The following is a 17161-nucleotide window of genomic DNA, read 5'->3' as shown; positions in this document are numbered from 1 at the left end:
AAACGTAAGAAAAACTTTGCACTTCCTTCAATGACCCCTACTCTCACAAAAATTTATATTGTAAGAAACATTCGAGAGTATATACTTGAATGCAGCCCAAAAATCTTTCAGAATGTGTTGTGTTTTAATATTAATTTTAATGTTGTGTCAAAACCTAGCTACGCGGCATTTAGATCGATAAGTTATACTTCTCTTTTTAATAACCGACAAGAAGTTAATTTTCTTTTCATGATTATGAATAATACTAATAAAAGTTTAGTTGTTGACAGGTATGATGATTTACAATATAAGCACGATCGATTCTGGCTTTTTTTTACTATCGCCAGTCATCATGGTTTACAATAGAACTGAAGTTTTAGTCCAAATGTCGTATCGATTGCTTAAGAAAATATTACAAGTAATTAAACACTGTTGAACTTCTACAACTTCTTTGTTTCGACTCGTAGGTCACAAACACTAGTACAACGAGTTGAACAATGTCATAGCACTTTGTTCAATATCCAAATACAAATTGGCACGCTTCCAAATATACAATTGGATAATTTCCAAAGATCGAATAGAAATCAATAACAATCTTTAAATACAAGCACAACTTGACATCATATCGCATATAAGATAAAAAATTAGCCTAAAATGGGGCAAGAAATGACTGCTGATAAGCTCTAAGCAATTCTGTGACGTAATCGATACATGCAACGTACCCCGCTACATATTGTCAACAAAGTCATTAGGCTACTTATAGTACATCTACATACTCAATGGATTTGTGGGCGAGGCGACAAACCTACTAAACAAATTATGTTTCAATCTTCTTATCAAGTATTTGAGAAAAATAATAAGTAATAGGTCTGTTAGTTCTAAAAAATCCATATCTCAATGGCCTATGTAAGATATTTTTATTCTCAAACAAATACATGACAAATTGCAATTTCTTCCTTACACCAGAACATTTGTTACATTCAGGCAAAGCCAATCGATAAACGGGTCAATATGTCAACAAACTATATATATAGGGTCAATATAGGTAGTACAATGTATTTTACCTATGTTGACAGGAGACTGACTGTTCGGACTAGATTGTAGGCTAATAACAGTATAGGTAAAATAGATTGTAGGCTAATAACAGTATAGGTAAAATAGATTGTAGGCTAATAACAGTATAGGTAAAATAATAAATATGCATCAATACGTGTATATGATATCGGAATTCAAAACCATATTTGAAATAGACCAGTTAAAGAATTGGCCACACATTACTAAAACTCAACATCCTATGGGCATTGTTCGGAATCCATAATTTACAAGAAAACTTTAAAAGTACAAAATATCTGAGATCGATCCTAATACATTTGTATATATAAATTCGAGGTCAATCTCCAGACGTCCGATATAACACGTGCTATCTGTAACAGGTTTAGTGAAAACCTGACTGTGGAGATTGATTATTAATCTTCAAATCTACCAGAGAGCTCATCGAACGTGATGTCTGCGACTAGCCACATTTCAATGGCAACTGTACCAGTAAGCAGCCTTCAAGATGATTTTTTCTGTTTTGTACGCTTGTACAATAACGTTTAGGTAGCATTTGTTTGACCACTGGAGGACAAATCTGAACGTTATACACTAATACATACTCAGGAAACATATACATGTATCAGATTGCATTTGAAAGTGTAACTTCTAAGGCCAAAAAGATTGTCTGTTGAGGTTACATTGGCTAAAAACATAGGGTCGGCAAGTCGGCATGTTTTTTTCGTTTTTTTAAGTGTCTTTCACTCTTCAATAATGGCTGGAACCGGATTATAAGATCGAAATCGCGACTTTTAATTTGTTTTCGTAGAAAAGTGGAAAAAATTAGGGTCGGGGGTTAAAAATTAGGGTCGGTCGGGTAACCCTTAACAGACATATTCTTTATTTGGCATAATATAATATTTAGTTTGTGACCTTGACTTTGGACGTTGTCGATCAAAATCGAAGGAATGTTTAAAGGCCCACTACCTTTCCGAAACGGCTTTTAATTTTTTAAATGGGAATGTAAAACAAGATTGATAACTTTGTAGAGTCCTAAAAATTATCAACATACCGTTAATACTACATTTATCATCACCTTCTGAACGATTTGATTAAGATAAATAAAATGTTTATTTTCATAACACGGGTCGTATTATGTTTACCGCCGTCGTCCTAAATACCGCGCGGTAGTTGACTATCACTGTGCCAGACGGCAAAACAGCGAATTGACTCTCCACTGTTTTCATATATTACGCAGGCAATCTTGCATATGTTTGGTGTCGTAACCTTATTTTAGACCATCGGTATGCATTTTCTGGTGTTATTAATGTTTTTAAGAAACCTTTATATTTTGCTCCGGAAAGGTAATGGGCCTTTAAAGGCCCACTACCTTTCCGAAACGGCTTTAAATTTTTATAATGGGAATGTAAAACAAGATCGATAATTTTGTAGAGCCACAAAAATTATTAACTTTCCGTTAATACTACATTTAGCATCACCTTCTGAACGATTTGATTAAAATAAATAAAATGTTTATTGTCATAACGCGGGTCGTATTATGTTTCCCGCCGTCGTCCTAAATACCGGGCGGTAGTTGACTATCACTGCGCCAGACGGCAAAACAGCGAATTGACTCTCCACTGTTTTCATATATTACGCAGGAAATCTTGCATATGTTTGGTGTCGTAACCTTATTTTAGGTCATCGGTACGCATTTTTCTGATGTTATTAATGTTTTTTAAGAAACTCTTATATTTTGCTCCGGAAAGGTAATGGGCCTTTAAAGGTAACAGAACATGTTTCTGAGATAGAAGATTTGTGGTAAGACAACAAGAAATATATCAATGACAATAATATCAATGACAACATACGCCAATGTCATCAGCTGAGAACACATGTACCGCCATAATCGACAAAACCACCTTGGTCACTTCAGTTTTAATTTCACCTTTAATTGTTTGTCTTACGTCATATGATGTGTTACTAATTTAAACACAAGTAGCAGGTGCGTGAGAAATAGAGTTGAATTTTAATCACAGTTTGTTACAATAAAAGACTTAATCAGTTTTTGATGGTTTTTTTTAGTTTTGTTTTCAACAATATTTAATTATAGCAATGGCGAAAAAAGAATCGAATAACGATGGTTTGACGTTTGACGTCGCTTTCCATGTAATTTCGTAAATTGAGTGTCGAGGATGATCATAAAAGTTGGCTAAACTTAGTATATTTATTCTCGTGGCTATCTAGTTAAAACATGTTGGAGTTCTGTCTCATGCTGAACAAACATAGATAAGGTATCGTTCACACCAACCAAATATTTTCAAATACAATGTCATACTGTAAACATTGAATGCGTGGTATTTATTTACTAGAGCAAAAAGAAACAGATTTAGTCGCCTTTTACAATCATGGAATGCTATTAACCGAGTTTCACTGTAACTTCAAGTGGTATTTACTAGAGAGTAAAATTACGATCTGACATACAGACCAAGATCTTATTCTCCCATACTTCACAAGGATACCCCGTGGTTGCTAGGGGAAAGATATTTCTTTCTCTTACCCTAGACAAGGATATCCACAGTTTTACCGGTGTGAGATTTTCTATCTCACTCTAGGGTAAAGACAAGCTACACAACATCTTTGCATGTGCTCAACAATAGTATGATGTCACGACAACAGTATCATGACGTCCCGGTAATAGTAATATAGCGAAAGATATAGACCCTTCGTGAAAGATTTTGGCCGTCAACCCTCGGCAAGCCTCGGGTTGACCGGCCAAAATCTTTCACTCGCGTTGAGATGTCCCTGTCCACTTCACAGACCAATGTAAGATTCTATTAGATCAAGGTTAATAAACGAAAGAATTTACATAGGCTTTGACTGTTACTTAATCCTTTCGACTGACATATATGTACCATCGATAACATATATTTGTTTAAATGAAAGAAAAAGCCAAGACTTTTGTTGTATGTATACATGCACACCAGAGACAAGGCACACACATCTAGAGGCATCAGCAGGTAGATGGGAGAAAGAGTGGTTAATGTGCTCTGGATAACTCAACACTTCTAACAAAAGGATAAACACCAACTGAATACTCAAACTAAAACGAGTGACATTATGTAAATACATTTTCACTGTACAAAAGGAACTTAGAATCGTTCATTAATTTACGTACATTATTTGATGTATACATGTTATTATATAACCTCTGTTACCTTTGTCTTGACACCAAGGTTAGCTACACATGTATTCGCTAATTGCAGCGTGTTTTGAATTAACGGTAAGAGAATACAGCGTTTTTCATTGTACAAAAGGAACTTTAATTCAAACAGTGCTTTTGATTTAGTACATTATTTAATGTATGCAATTATATTACCTTTGTCTTGACACCGTGGTTAGCTATTCGCTAATTGCGGCGCGTTTTGAATTCACTTGAGGTAAGAGAATTCAGTATAATGCTTTACAATCTTATTACTTGTTTTACCAGACATTAAAAATCATTCAGCAGCAAAACTACCACTTTTATATGTTCTGAGGTGTCTCGGATATGGAACAGAACGCATACCAAAAACCTTCACATGACCAAACGCTCAGGGCCAAAAACGAGGTGATGTCAAGACAGGAAAGATAAGATCCCAAATTTAGTCGCCTTTGTAATATTTTAATTGGAGCAGCAGGTGCAATATTCTAATGCCCCACATTAAATATTACTTTAAATCACTTTAATTGTAAATATACATTGATGTAATTTGTTTTAGTTAACCAAGTACGTAGTGTAGTACGTACAATGTACATCAACGGATCTACTTAATGTTTTATATGGGACCTCCTAAGATCCTGAAGTATGGGTGAACGCATCCTCGATATTCCAGGGCTTCCGATCACTTACGATCTCTACACCCCTGGACTATCTCATAGTGAAATTGAAGGCAGTTCAGCGGAAAACATTTGACCAATCACAGGCTAGCAAAGATTTCCTTTGGAGACTACAGAGAGAGCGACGCCTAAAATCAAAGCCACACAGTCAACCACAGTGTACCGTTATACGGCTCTTTTGATGTACATCAAATGACTAAATTACCTGTTTTATTCTGTTGCCTCCAGTTTTACTATGAGATAGTCCAGGGGTGTATGGTCGTAAGTGATCGGAACCCCTGGATTATCGAGAATGGGGTGAACGGCAATCTAATGATACATACAATTAACATCAGATTTGGATCCACAAAATAGTTTATCCTTTTTTTCAAAACTTCCCTAAAGATTGGCGCAGTCGGTAGGACAGCACTAAATTCCCCTTTTTTTTCGGGGAAAAATGAGCATAAATATTTTCTGCTGTATTCGGTCACAATGTGACATTTTATGGCTTAAAATCAACTGGATGTCTGTGTCATTGTACATATCATGTATTTAGTGTACTGTCCAAGGATATTTTTCCCTTTTGGGCAACAATAAAAACATTAAAGGTGCTTTAAGAAAAAGTATCCAATCATTTAAGATGATAGTTTTCATACGGCTGATTCAACACTAGAATAATTTGAATTACTCATAAGCCTTAGTTAGTCTATGTCCCATATATACAGAACAGTATGAGATATACCGGTACCAATTAAAAATACCCTATTCCGTTCAAGCTTACTTATTTTAACAACTATTTTAAACTATTATGAAGACCTAAACCCCACTCCCTAAAATTTCTATCATATTTTTATCTTATAACTGTCACTAAAAGAAAATAATAAAAAAATAGCATGCACCTTCACGATCACTGTAAATAACTTCACTCTTCCCCCCCCCCCCCCCCCCCCCCCCCCCCCCCCCACAATCACGCCTCTGCCAATCCGCACAATATAATCATCGGCATCGATGGATTTGTGTTCTTTATAAGAAGAAGAAGAAGATGAATACACGAAGCTAATTTTAAAATGAAAGTTTTGATGTTGAATCGGTCGTTGAAAAAAATCTGATATGGGCTGTTAAAAATAATTAGTTCATTAGGCCTAATCTACAGCAGATTAAAAAACAAACAACAAACACACAAGGAAAGAGCAAGAGCGCACCGCCTTAAACATAAGTGAGAATTACCTCCCTTTCCGGAAGTATAACACCAGCACGTGTGTGGACAGAAGGGTGAGACACAACTCCACGTCAAGAAAAAGACACAACGAAATAAACAAAATGGGGAGAATGAAAAAGAAGGTAAACATTAAATGATCAATATATCATATTTAAATGAAATAAACATGACCAAAAGTGGCACGATCTCGTGATTGTCATTTGTTAAACCGGTGTAAAACTAAAACCATACTGCTATAAAATTTATTCGTTGTTGATTGTTTATGAATATTCACCTGCTATTCTCTGATTCAGGCAGCTTTTATTTCTGAAATTCAAAAAGAATGACATTACCAATAACAATTGTATACTTTTGTATTCTGTATATAATAACGATACGATTTAAATTTGTAGTTTGAAAGTGGAGAAGCCACTGCATTTATGTCCAGAAACCAGGCCATTAAGAAACTTCAACTCAGTTTAGCTGATTTCAGGTAATACAAGTCGTTAGAAAGGTGATTTCTTTTCTTCTACTACAATTTAACTAAGTAAGAGACTGTCTTTATTGCCAAATCTGTCATTATAACTACTATAATTGATTTATTGTTATGAAATAAAATATCAAATGAACCATAATTAAGATACAGAATTTAGGATTATAATTATGAGCTGCTAAGGAAGTCACAACTTATATATTACTTGGGAAGTTGGGAGTATATCTACCACTAAGCTGCAAAGGCGATATTGATTTGAAAAATAGTGGCGTGATATACTATTGCTGTCGTTATATCCATGAATTCTAGATGTTTCGGTAACAAGTCATTTCGAGAGTACCGAAAAGTTTTGGTACATATGCGAGATTTTTAGGTACATGGTCACTCAGTGGTGGAGCATCTTAAATAAAAAATACAAATTTATATTTCGCTCTGAACATTGAGGTATAGGGAAAACCCATGGTCACAAGAAAATAAAAGCAGGGCAAATGAGGTTTAGAATGAGACAACCTGTAAACCTTATGATCCACCATTCATGTGCATGTGCTCAACATTAAATTGTTTTGCTGCATAGTGAAAGTAACAGACCTGTCTTTTCTATCAAAAACTCTTAAAAAAAGTAAACATTGTTACACAATTCTTTAATTATATGAGTTTTAATTTATTTAGATTATACATGTATTTAAATGTGTGATTTGCAAAATTCTAATCCATTCTTTCTTTTTCAGACGTCTTTGCATTTTAAAGGGTATTTATCCCCATGAACCCAAACACAAGAAGAAAGTAGGTAAAGGAAATACAGCCCCAAAGACATACTACTTCGTCAAAGACATCCATTTCCTGGCTCATGAACCCATTATCAGGAAATTCAGAGAGACGAAGGTAAAGTACCAGTTAAAATACAGCTTAGGGTAGTAAAGGATAAGAGTGATTTACAGAGACAATTAAAACTAACACCTGGATTTACCTTGGCAGTTATTTATTCCGTCATATTTCGGAGTTGTCTGCAATTGTGACATCATTAGTGAGTGGAAATCTGACCTTTTTTTTCTCTGAAAAGTATGATTTAATGCCTGCAAATACACAACCTGCATGCGACAAGGACAGATAACTCTTTAATATGCAAATACAGAATATCCAAGATAATAAAAGGAATTTGTGGTTGACGGACAGACTTCCACATGATTTAACATTGAAAGGCAAAAATATGTTCTCACAAAATTGATTGTAAAATGCATTTAATACATTGCTAAGTTTACCAGATTTTAAATTCTGATTATCTTTATACGCCAATATGTCCTGTAGTATATGTCTTAATTTGCTTAGTTGTATTTTGTAGCATTTTGTTCGGCGCTTGAAGAAAGCCCTAGAGAAAAACAACACAGAAGCTGTCCGAAGAATTAGACAAAATAAACCCAAGTACAATCTGCACCACATTGTACGAGAAAGGTAGTTAATAATGTAATTTACAGCATGCATAGTTATATATTAAGTAGGGCTGAAACAATTAGTAATTTTTGTATTCGATTATTCGGTCTCATGTAATCGAGTACTAATCCATTAATCACTTGAATTGAAGGCATCTATATTGTCTCACTACTGACTACTGAAAACGTCCGCCATGTTTTGGTATCAACTAGTAATAACACCTACATATATGTACTCTACGATATGACAGAGGACATGCCTTATATAAAAAAGCCTTCCAATAAATAAGAATAGATTTATTGACAAAACAAACATATTTTATCCCAAATAAGCTTTGAATTCCGTTCCTGTATCATCTTCTGTAGCATCGTTTAAATCCAGTCTACTAACCCGCTGTTTTGACATGACTTTCACACGTACGACTAATCAACCAAATCTGGATCGCCAAGGAGCGACATGAACAAATTTTCGTCAATGAACTTTCCGTGATCAAAAAAGAATTAGATGAATCAACAACTCTTATCTTCAATTAGAATATGAACAAAAAAATCTTTTTATATTTTTTTATAAACACATGCAATAGTAAAATTAAAATGTTCAAGACTACTGCTTCTTCCGCTCCCGAGCGTCTCGGCGGCGATTAAGCCTCCCTGATGAACTCAATATGGAGTCAATTGCTAGTGAAAATTGGCGAACAGTGTGTTGCAAGCTTTCTCATGACATCCACTTTCTCATTGATTAATGACTTAAACTCTCACAGAGATGTAATTTTAAGAAGTATTTCTCACATCATATATGCTTTGTTGCGTTCAAAACGTGTACATAAAGAGATGAAACTACAGTCGAAATGGCTTCCTCAGAAACCCATGATCTGTCAACGTGTTTATTCAGCTTACAATTCACTTGCTTTGCATGTTACGATAAACAATTAATAAAATCTTTAATCGATTATCAGCGATTAGTTTCCTTAATCTAATCGCATCTGATTATTCGACTTATTGTTTCAGCCCTAATATCAAGTACTTACAAGAACCATATTTATCTCCTGAAGTAATGGTTATAAAAAGAAATAATAAAACTGTCAGTTGTAGTGAAAACAGAGATTGTTGAATTTCTTGCTTCAAGCTTTCAGAATGGTTTGTTCAAAGGGACAATTCAGTGAGGCTGATTCTGTTACATAACCACAAAGCAAAATATGACATAAATGTATTGTTCTATATTTCTTATGAAACATATAACAAGAATATTGACAAATTCCACAACATTGTTAAGTTTTTTGATTGATACCGTTGAAATCCCAAATCGTTGATCAATACAATTAATCAGGTATAACATATAATACAGTATGCTGTACCCATACCCGAGCCAAAGTCATGTAAGTTAATCAAATGCAATACATGACCACTGAGGTTTTGGTGAAATTATATTTAGATAAGAATATGCACCTAATAACGTAAACACACTACTGTAAGAGCGATTTGAGTAGTTCTGGACAATAGTTGCATTACTCCACAAGCTAGGGCCAGGGTTCGGCATACAAGACGTCCGACCACAATGTGTAATGGCAGACAGTAAACAAGTTTGAACGTTTCACATACATTTCACTACAGTTGGGCTTTTTTGGCATATCACAGTATAACCAACTAATCTAATTTCCATTAGAACTGGTTTGTTTCCGATATATATAAGCCAGTTTTAATGTACTCTTAGACTGAATTCCCTCTTTGATATATGGCTACAGGTATCCATTCTTCTCTGATGCCGTTCGTGACCTCGAAGATTGTCTGTCAATGTGCTTCCTGTTCTCAACCTTTCCAAAGACTAGCAAAATATTCACAGAATATATATTCAAATCACAGAAACTGACAGGTAAGTATATTAGAAGGTAATCATAAAATTTGAGGCTTACCATAACTATCATATAGTATGTCAGTAAATATCCTTGAAATTACCTCTCTTTATGGAAAGTTTAGACTGGTAACATTGTCATATTACTGTTTAGATTTCCTGTAATTTACACCAGACATACATGAATCATATGGAATTATGCTAATGAATTTAAAAAAAAAAAACGAAATTCTCGTAGTCAGTGTATATGATATTACTGGATACATTGTATCTGATACTATTATGGTTTGATATTTGATTTTATGGGATCTAGACATAGTCACAAATATACATTTTTTCATTTAGAGTGAAACTCGTCAAATTATTGATCACTGAAAATTGCACTATAATAGTTACACCTATTTTGATCAATTTAATATATATGGACATGAATAATAGTAATATTTAAAGCTGCATATTATACAATGAGCTATAGCAGCAGAAACATAGAGATTGGCAACTCCGCCACTTTTACGATCGGCAGATGTACCTCTTTATGTGCTTAGGGGTTTTTAGATATACTCTTAAATAGTTAAATACAGCCGAATAACTTTGATATGTTATAAAACTTCAGTAATTTTCAGATGGTTTGAGTACGATGTTGGACAGAAAAAATAATATTTTAACTTTGAAATATATGTAAATTAAACAAAATGCACTTCCGGTTTTGAATGTCAGATTTTCGGAAAAACTGGTAAAATTGCTGATTTTCATGCTTTCAAAAATCATATTAAATAACATAAATTGAGAAAACTGGTCACATCAAACCATGATATACTGCTTAAATTTTGCGATGATGCAAAAATATCATGTTTAAAAGAATACACTCAAAAGTAGTTAGCCAAGTGAAAATGCCTATAAACCGGAGGTCCCTCTGCCTGTCAACAAAGACAAAGAAGGAGTTTCCAACCTCTATGTCATCTTTGTACTACAGAGTTAGCTACCTTGTGGTTAGATATCGATTGATACAGCATTATTTTATATTTTGTTAGGACAATTCACTCCATTTTCTTTGAAAAGTATGATGTAAAGCTAGCAAGCACATGATGTTACAATCAAAAATTACGGCAAGGGCAGATAACTCTGTAATAGGCAAATACAAACTATTGAAAGTTAGCTCTATGTGGTAAAAACTTGCAGTGCCTTCTTCTTGGTATGAATGGTAATTAAACATGTGCATATTCATTAGTGTATATATAATATGTATATATTAGCCTATTGTCTTCATTTCAGTGGAGTTTCTCCATTATGTTATTCCCTGTACATATAATATGTATATTAGCCTATTGTCTTTATTTCAGTGGAGTTTCTCCATTATGTTATTCCCTGTACATATAATATGTATATTAGCCTATTGTTTTCATTTCAGTGGAGTTTCTCCATTATGTTATTCCCTGTACATATAATATGTATATTAGCCTATTGTCTTCATTTCAGTGGAGTTTCTACATTATGTTATTGCCTCTAAATCCTTGCGCAAGGTAGGTATTGATGTTGTGTTATATTCAATTATTATGTAAATATCAATAATATACTGTGATACATGAATTACAATAGTGTACTAACTGCTTATTTTGAATTCCCTTCTAATTGCTTTCACCATTTTTCCTTTCTCCTGTTGTAATGAAATCTGGACATTTTGAAGGATTTTTTGATGGACTTTTCATGAATTTTGACAAGTTAATTTTATATCATTTCACTGTGTCCAAGACTTTTCAACATTTACAAGGTTTGAGATTTTCTTCCATTGGTTTTATTAATTAACTAACATTTTATATGATAATAATAATAAAAATACTGTAAGATATATCTTCATAATTCCAATTGTTCTGAAATCAGAACGATTTTTAATACAACGCGACTAGCGTTTGTATTAATGCTATCCAGTTTACTATTGATGTGTAAGACTGAGTAGGACTTGCTCTACAATGACATCTAGTGGTGACCTCTTGAACCATTTCATTCATAAACTTCCATTCATAAATTCCATATTCATTGAATAATATTCCTTTGGACCAATCAGTAGTCATGGGAACACTGCCTTCTGATTGGTAGAATGCACAGAGTGTGTATAGAATACACAGAGTGTTATATAATACACAGCCCATCTAGGTCAACTGTTGCCTGCTGGTGACTCCTCTGTCCAACTTACATAATCTCTGTTAATGATAATTCAAATTGGACTTACTATCAAAGGCTTATAGACATAAGAGTTTTAAAGTAAACTAATCATATGCCCTTTTTGTGTACTTAAAAATAATGTTTTTAAATGAATGTTAAACACAGATCTGAGGTAAAAGCAAAATAACTTATAAGGCTGCCCTCATATGTGGATGGTTTTACCAAAATAAGTGTATGTGCAACATAAGAATTAGAAGACTTTTTTTTCTTTGTAATTTTCATGTAGGAACTTTAATTAAGAAAACTGTCAAACAAAACATATGTATTTTCTGTGATCAGTTGAATGTTCTTGAAATAATTGATATTAAAGTCTTTATAATATGGTTTATGTATTTTGATTTTGGAAATTCATTTGATTTCATTCTATTTTTCTGTTTCTGCTGCGTTGTATTTGCAGTACTTTGAGTACTTTGATTTAAGTGTTCCAGCAAAATTAATGTAGTGTAACTTACTTACTTATGGAGAAAATCGCCTTTTTGTGTCCCTATTTCCCTGATGCAAATATTCACTGTTGCCATACTTGGAAGGTTTTCATCACTATGGTGTTTATTCCCGTTGAAAACAAGCGTTGACGCCCTTCAAAGGTTAAGTTCATTTTATGAATCTAAAGTCAACAAAGGAAGCGGAACAATATCAAGAAACAATGCATTTTCAGCACTAATATCGACATTAGTCGGGCACAAAACTCAATACCGGATAATAAGAATTTTCTGTAAAAGTTGCTATAGGAAAATTTTACGATGTCGGTTAATAAATGTTTAATTTCTTTCGTTTGATTCAATTTCTAAATTTGATGGTTTGATCCCGAACAATATCCAATGACATCACTTTTAGTAGGAGTGAATGAAACGGCAGTCAGTCCCGCCAAACAGTGACGTCACAATCACCTGAATGACATCGCTTACATATTTCCCATGGTAGTTAAAAGGAGTGCACACTCATTTGGTTTAGTGAATGCATCTTTTCTTGATCATCAAAGAAGCATTTCACAATCGTGTAAATAACAGGCAATTTGCTTTCGTTTTGAATACCATCTTCTGTATGTATAATGAAAAAGTTGCAGGATAAACAGAATACATGGTCACTATCTTACAATACAAGTATTATTTTGGTGTCGACAGGGAAAACTGAGATGACTCTGCAAAACCTCCTCATCTCATCTCATCGCACAAACGATAGCAGCATCAATATTAATTTTAGCAAAATAAAAATGTCCAACGTTGGAAATATTGCAAGTACATATGTACATTCATTATTTACATAAACCAGTAATTAGAATAATCATTTATTTCATCTAGACTAAATATTACACCGCCTGCCAGGAGATGTCATTGGCCTATTGCTACCTTCAATGCTCTCGATCGTGGTCTTATGTAACTTTTCATGTGACATTAAATCTAGATATATCTGTTTTCGACAGTTAAATGTCTATGAACATGTGTAAAACAAGCAGTCTCATCTGCTATTCTGAGATTGTAAAATGCAATCTTGGTCACCTCAGCCAAAACACAGGGGCACGCAAATTATGACAGAAACGTTTACTAGTATATTGATGCGTAGGTCATTTAAAAGTATTGGAGACCTTTTGACATGCATGTGTATATCATGACGTTTCAAGTGGCTTACCAAAGAAGCCAATGATATATATAATGTAAGTATCGGTTAGCTTAAGATGTAAGTATCGGTTAGCTTGTGATAATGATAATAATGATAGATTTTATTTAAACTTGATTACATGTTGAGATTAGCAGCTCATCTTGCACATTGTCAAGATAAATATGAAATAAACAATATATACAGTAATTTTTTTTTTCATTCTAGGTGTTTGTGTCCATTAAAGGAATATATTATCAGGCTGAAATAATGAATGAGACAATAACGTGGGTGCAGCCTCACAAATTAGGGTTTGAGGTAAGCCATAGGATCTGGACCACTATGTTTCTCAAACAGGAATTGAAAGTTTATCAATAACAATAATTTTATAATATTAAAACATTGTAATTAAAGGGTTTAAGATGAAGTTAAGACCCAACCAAATACACAGTTCTTAGTGAAGGCTCATTTTGCTGCATGGTGCAGCGATTGTCAACTATCTCACTGTAATAAGGACAACACAAGGAAACATAAGATGACGCGATTATGGTTATAAATTTTAATTGTTCAGGAAGTGATGATAAGTGTAGTGTTTACAGGAAGATAATAACATTTGGGAGTCTTCGGAATTATTAACCTGGATCTCAAAATACCCGTATTATAGTACCCTTTGATATCCTTTATTATTTAGGCTCCTACAGATGTGGACTTTAAGATCATGCAGACATTTGTGGAGTTTTACGTTACTATGTTGGGGTTTATCAATTTCCGCCTGTACCACACACTGAACCTTCACTATCCACCACAGGTAGGTACAGAATGTTGGGCAAGTTACTTACTCTACCGTATTCGCCGCAATTAGTGCCCCTTCCCCTGTTCTGTTTTTGCATATTACAGAGTTATCTACTCTTACTGGTAGGTAATTGATTGTGATATGTCATGTATTTGTGAGCATACCATCATACTTTTTGGAGAAACAAAGTGAATTTGTAAACAAAGCAATGAGGTCACAATGGATACCTATCCGAATGGGAGGTAATTCTGTAATATGCAAAAATCGAATAAGTGCCTGTCCTCTCTAAACACTTCCATCCTTATAAACAATGTTTCACAAATGTGTGATGCTTATAACATCTGTATTATATCCAATATTACATGAACTTGCGAGTCTTTCACATGTGAATCAACATAATAATGTATCTCAAAGAAAAGAAGGCATATCCATGATTACTGTGACAGATTGATGGCCTTGAGTACGGAAAGAGGTTGTATATTATTATGATTGGCTTTTTTTTAGTTCACAACTTACAGTTTGGTTCCTTAAATAAGTGCCTCTCTGATATATTTCTTTAAGCACACTGGGCGCTAATTACGGCAAATACAGTAATAGTCATACATTAATTGATATAATACATATCAGGGGTGTACAATTCTGAAAATTTTGCACTAGCCCAAGGGCTAGTAGCATCAATTTTTCACTAGCCCTGATCAGAAGTCTACTAGCCCTATTTTTCGTTCGTTTTTATATGTGCATTTTACTCTATCTGGATTTTTTTACAAACCTGTACAAAAGAAGTACATGTCTAACAGTGTGTTAAATACCATTCTAATAATAAAGATATCACACCAATTGTTCACAGGTACCAGGTATTCATTTAGTAAAAACATTCTTGAGTGATGCTAGATAATAAAACTGTCACTTCATAATTGATTCTTATCTAGAGTCAAGAAATCAAGATTTTCCCTTTCCCTGTCTGTCGGCAACCTCGGCAAACACATGGCCATCTGGGTCACTCAAGCGCTTAATTTTCATCAATTACATAACAAAACGTTTGATGCACCTAGATGAAGAATGTTATACGTTTGGGAACCACCTGTGGTATGCATCGATATCGTTTGCTTCAGTTTTGACGACACATTTACTGAATTTTAGAATTCTGAACGGCAATAAAAGGCTAAACTGCTGATTTACAACTAAAATTTCAATGTGAATATAGGATTTTAACAGAAATTTCCACTAGCCCACGGGCTAGTAATGATCGTGAAGCCACTAGCCCTGACCTGAAATTCACTAGCCCCGGACGTCGGGCTAGTAGAATTGTACACCCCTGACATATTAATACATATTAATGATAATTTGGCTACATGGTATCAATTATCAAGCAGAATTCAGCCCAGAGTTGTGTGATAGTGTAATATATAAACATTTACTTTAGAAATGATCTTGAAAAATGTATTGCTATTCATTGCTGATACGGTACGAAGTTTATGATTGTAAATTCTGGAGCAACGGAACATATTTCTGAATGCTTATGTGAAATTTTGGAGGAGAGAGGGGGCATGAAGTGTTACCCATCTTTGTTAAGTTTCCGTTTCATTTTGAAGAATCTAGATGTTGATAACATAACATAATTATCAAAATTTCTAGATTCTTGGAAATTAAACAGTTTTGTAAATCTATTTCAAAAAATAATCAAAAATATATCAAATACACTATGCTTCAAAAAATAGTTTCTACTGAATTATTTGAGACCATATTGTCTTATCAGACATGTCAGAAAGAAAGTTTCCAATGAATAGTGGACTGGATATATTGACTAATTTGATCGATTACAACATTGCTATCTACATATATATACGTCTTGCAATTTTTTGTGTGAATAGCTTGAAGATGGATTCACAGAAAAGGACTTTGATGAAGACATGACACAAAGGGAGCGATTGGAAGAAGTAAGTTGTGATTTATATTTGATCATTCTTTTTAATTTGTCTTGTATTGTATTTGATTTAAAACAGATTTTAATGATGCTGTTTTGAATTATAATGAAGATCTTAAAAGATGTTTGGTGGTAAAGAAAATAATATAACAATTGACATACATGTTCATCTGATCAGTTGTCTTCATATGATAGAGACTGATTTGTATTTTTCTGTTATTATCTTTTAATGAGATTGATTGTGTTATTTCCCCCAGAAACTGGCCTCATTGTCACAGGCTGTGATGTCTATTGATGCTGGCGGTGGAGAGGACGACGCTGAGATTGATGACTTTCCCCTTGTTGATGTAAGTAGTCTTCCTTTGTTTACATTCAAATTCTGCTATAGCATGGATATTTAAATGATTGCTTTTTTAAAGTCATTAATGTAAAATCTCGTTATTTCAGTAAACCAAATTTCCTTTGGTGTGCTATTTACAAATTTATTTACTATCTCAAAAAATCTGTTGAAATTTATCTCAACGTATGAACATCTACATTGTTTATTATTTCAAGCATACTCTCACATTATTGTTTTCGATGTCGAGTATGGAGTCTGTGTACATCCGCTATGCGGAGATTCCAACTGCGCACACTATACTGGAAGTCACTGTCTTATACAGTTAAATAGATTTTGCTGTGATTTAGTGACCCGAACTTTTTAAGAACATGTACTAAGATATACCTGTCAGCGATGTTCTGCTATACATTAACTACATTGACATAAGACAGTGTTAAACACATTCGTTTTGTGTA

At 33.8% G+C, this 17161-nt stretch overlaps 1 protein-coding gene across 2 annotated transcripts in view; it reads left to right on the top strand.

The window, feature by feature from the left end:
- Positions 1 to 6071: 6071 nt before the first annotated feature.
- Positions 6072 to 17161, top strand: part of LOC138332318 (pescadillo homolog) — a 37141-nt gene continuing 26051 nt past the window's right edge. For both annotated transcript variants that reach the window (XM_069280369.1, XM_069280368.1), the window contains exons 1-10: positions 6072 to 6210; positions 6481 to 6560; positions 7289 to 7442; positions 7900 to 8009; positions 9730 to 9857; positions 11313 to 11356; positions 13878 to 13967; positions 14341 to 14457; positions 16314 to 16379; positions 16624 to 16713. In XM_069280369.1, the coding sequence (XP_069136470.1) occupies positions 6190 to 6210; positions 6481 to 6560; positions 7289 to 7442; positions 7900 to 8009; positions 9730 to 9857; positions 11313 to 11356; positions 13878 to 13967; positions 14341 to 14457; positions 16314 to 16379; positions 16624 to 16713 (900 nt within the window). In that variant the 5' untranslated portion in view covers positions 6072 to 6189. The remainder of the gene's footprint in view (positions 6211 to 6480; positions 6561 to 7288; positions 7443 to 7899; positions 8010 to 9729; positions 9858 to 11312; positions 11357 to 13877; positions 13968 to 14340; positions 14458 to 16313; positions 16380 to 16623; positions 16714 to 17161) is intronic.

This window comes from Argopecten irradians, chromosome 9 (genome assembly GCF_041381155.1).
Source record: "Argopecten irradians isolate NY chromosome 9, Ai_NY, whole genome shotgun sequence".
Classification (NCBI taxonomy): Eukaryota; Metazoa; Mollusca; class Bivalvia; order Pectinida; family Pectinidae; genus Argopecten; species Argopecten irradians.
Note: the sequence above shows the minus strand (reverse complement) of the source record. Positions and strands in the feature narration are given on the sequence as shown.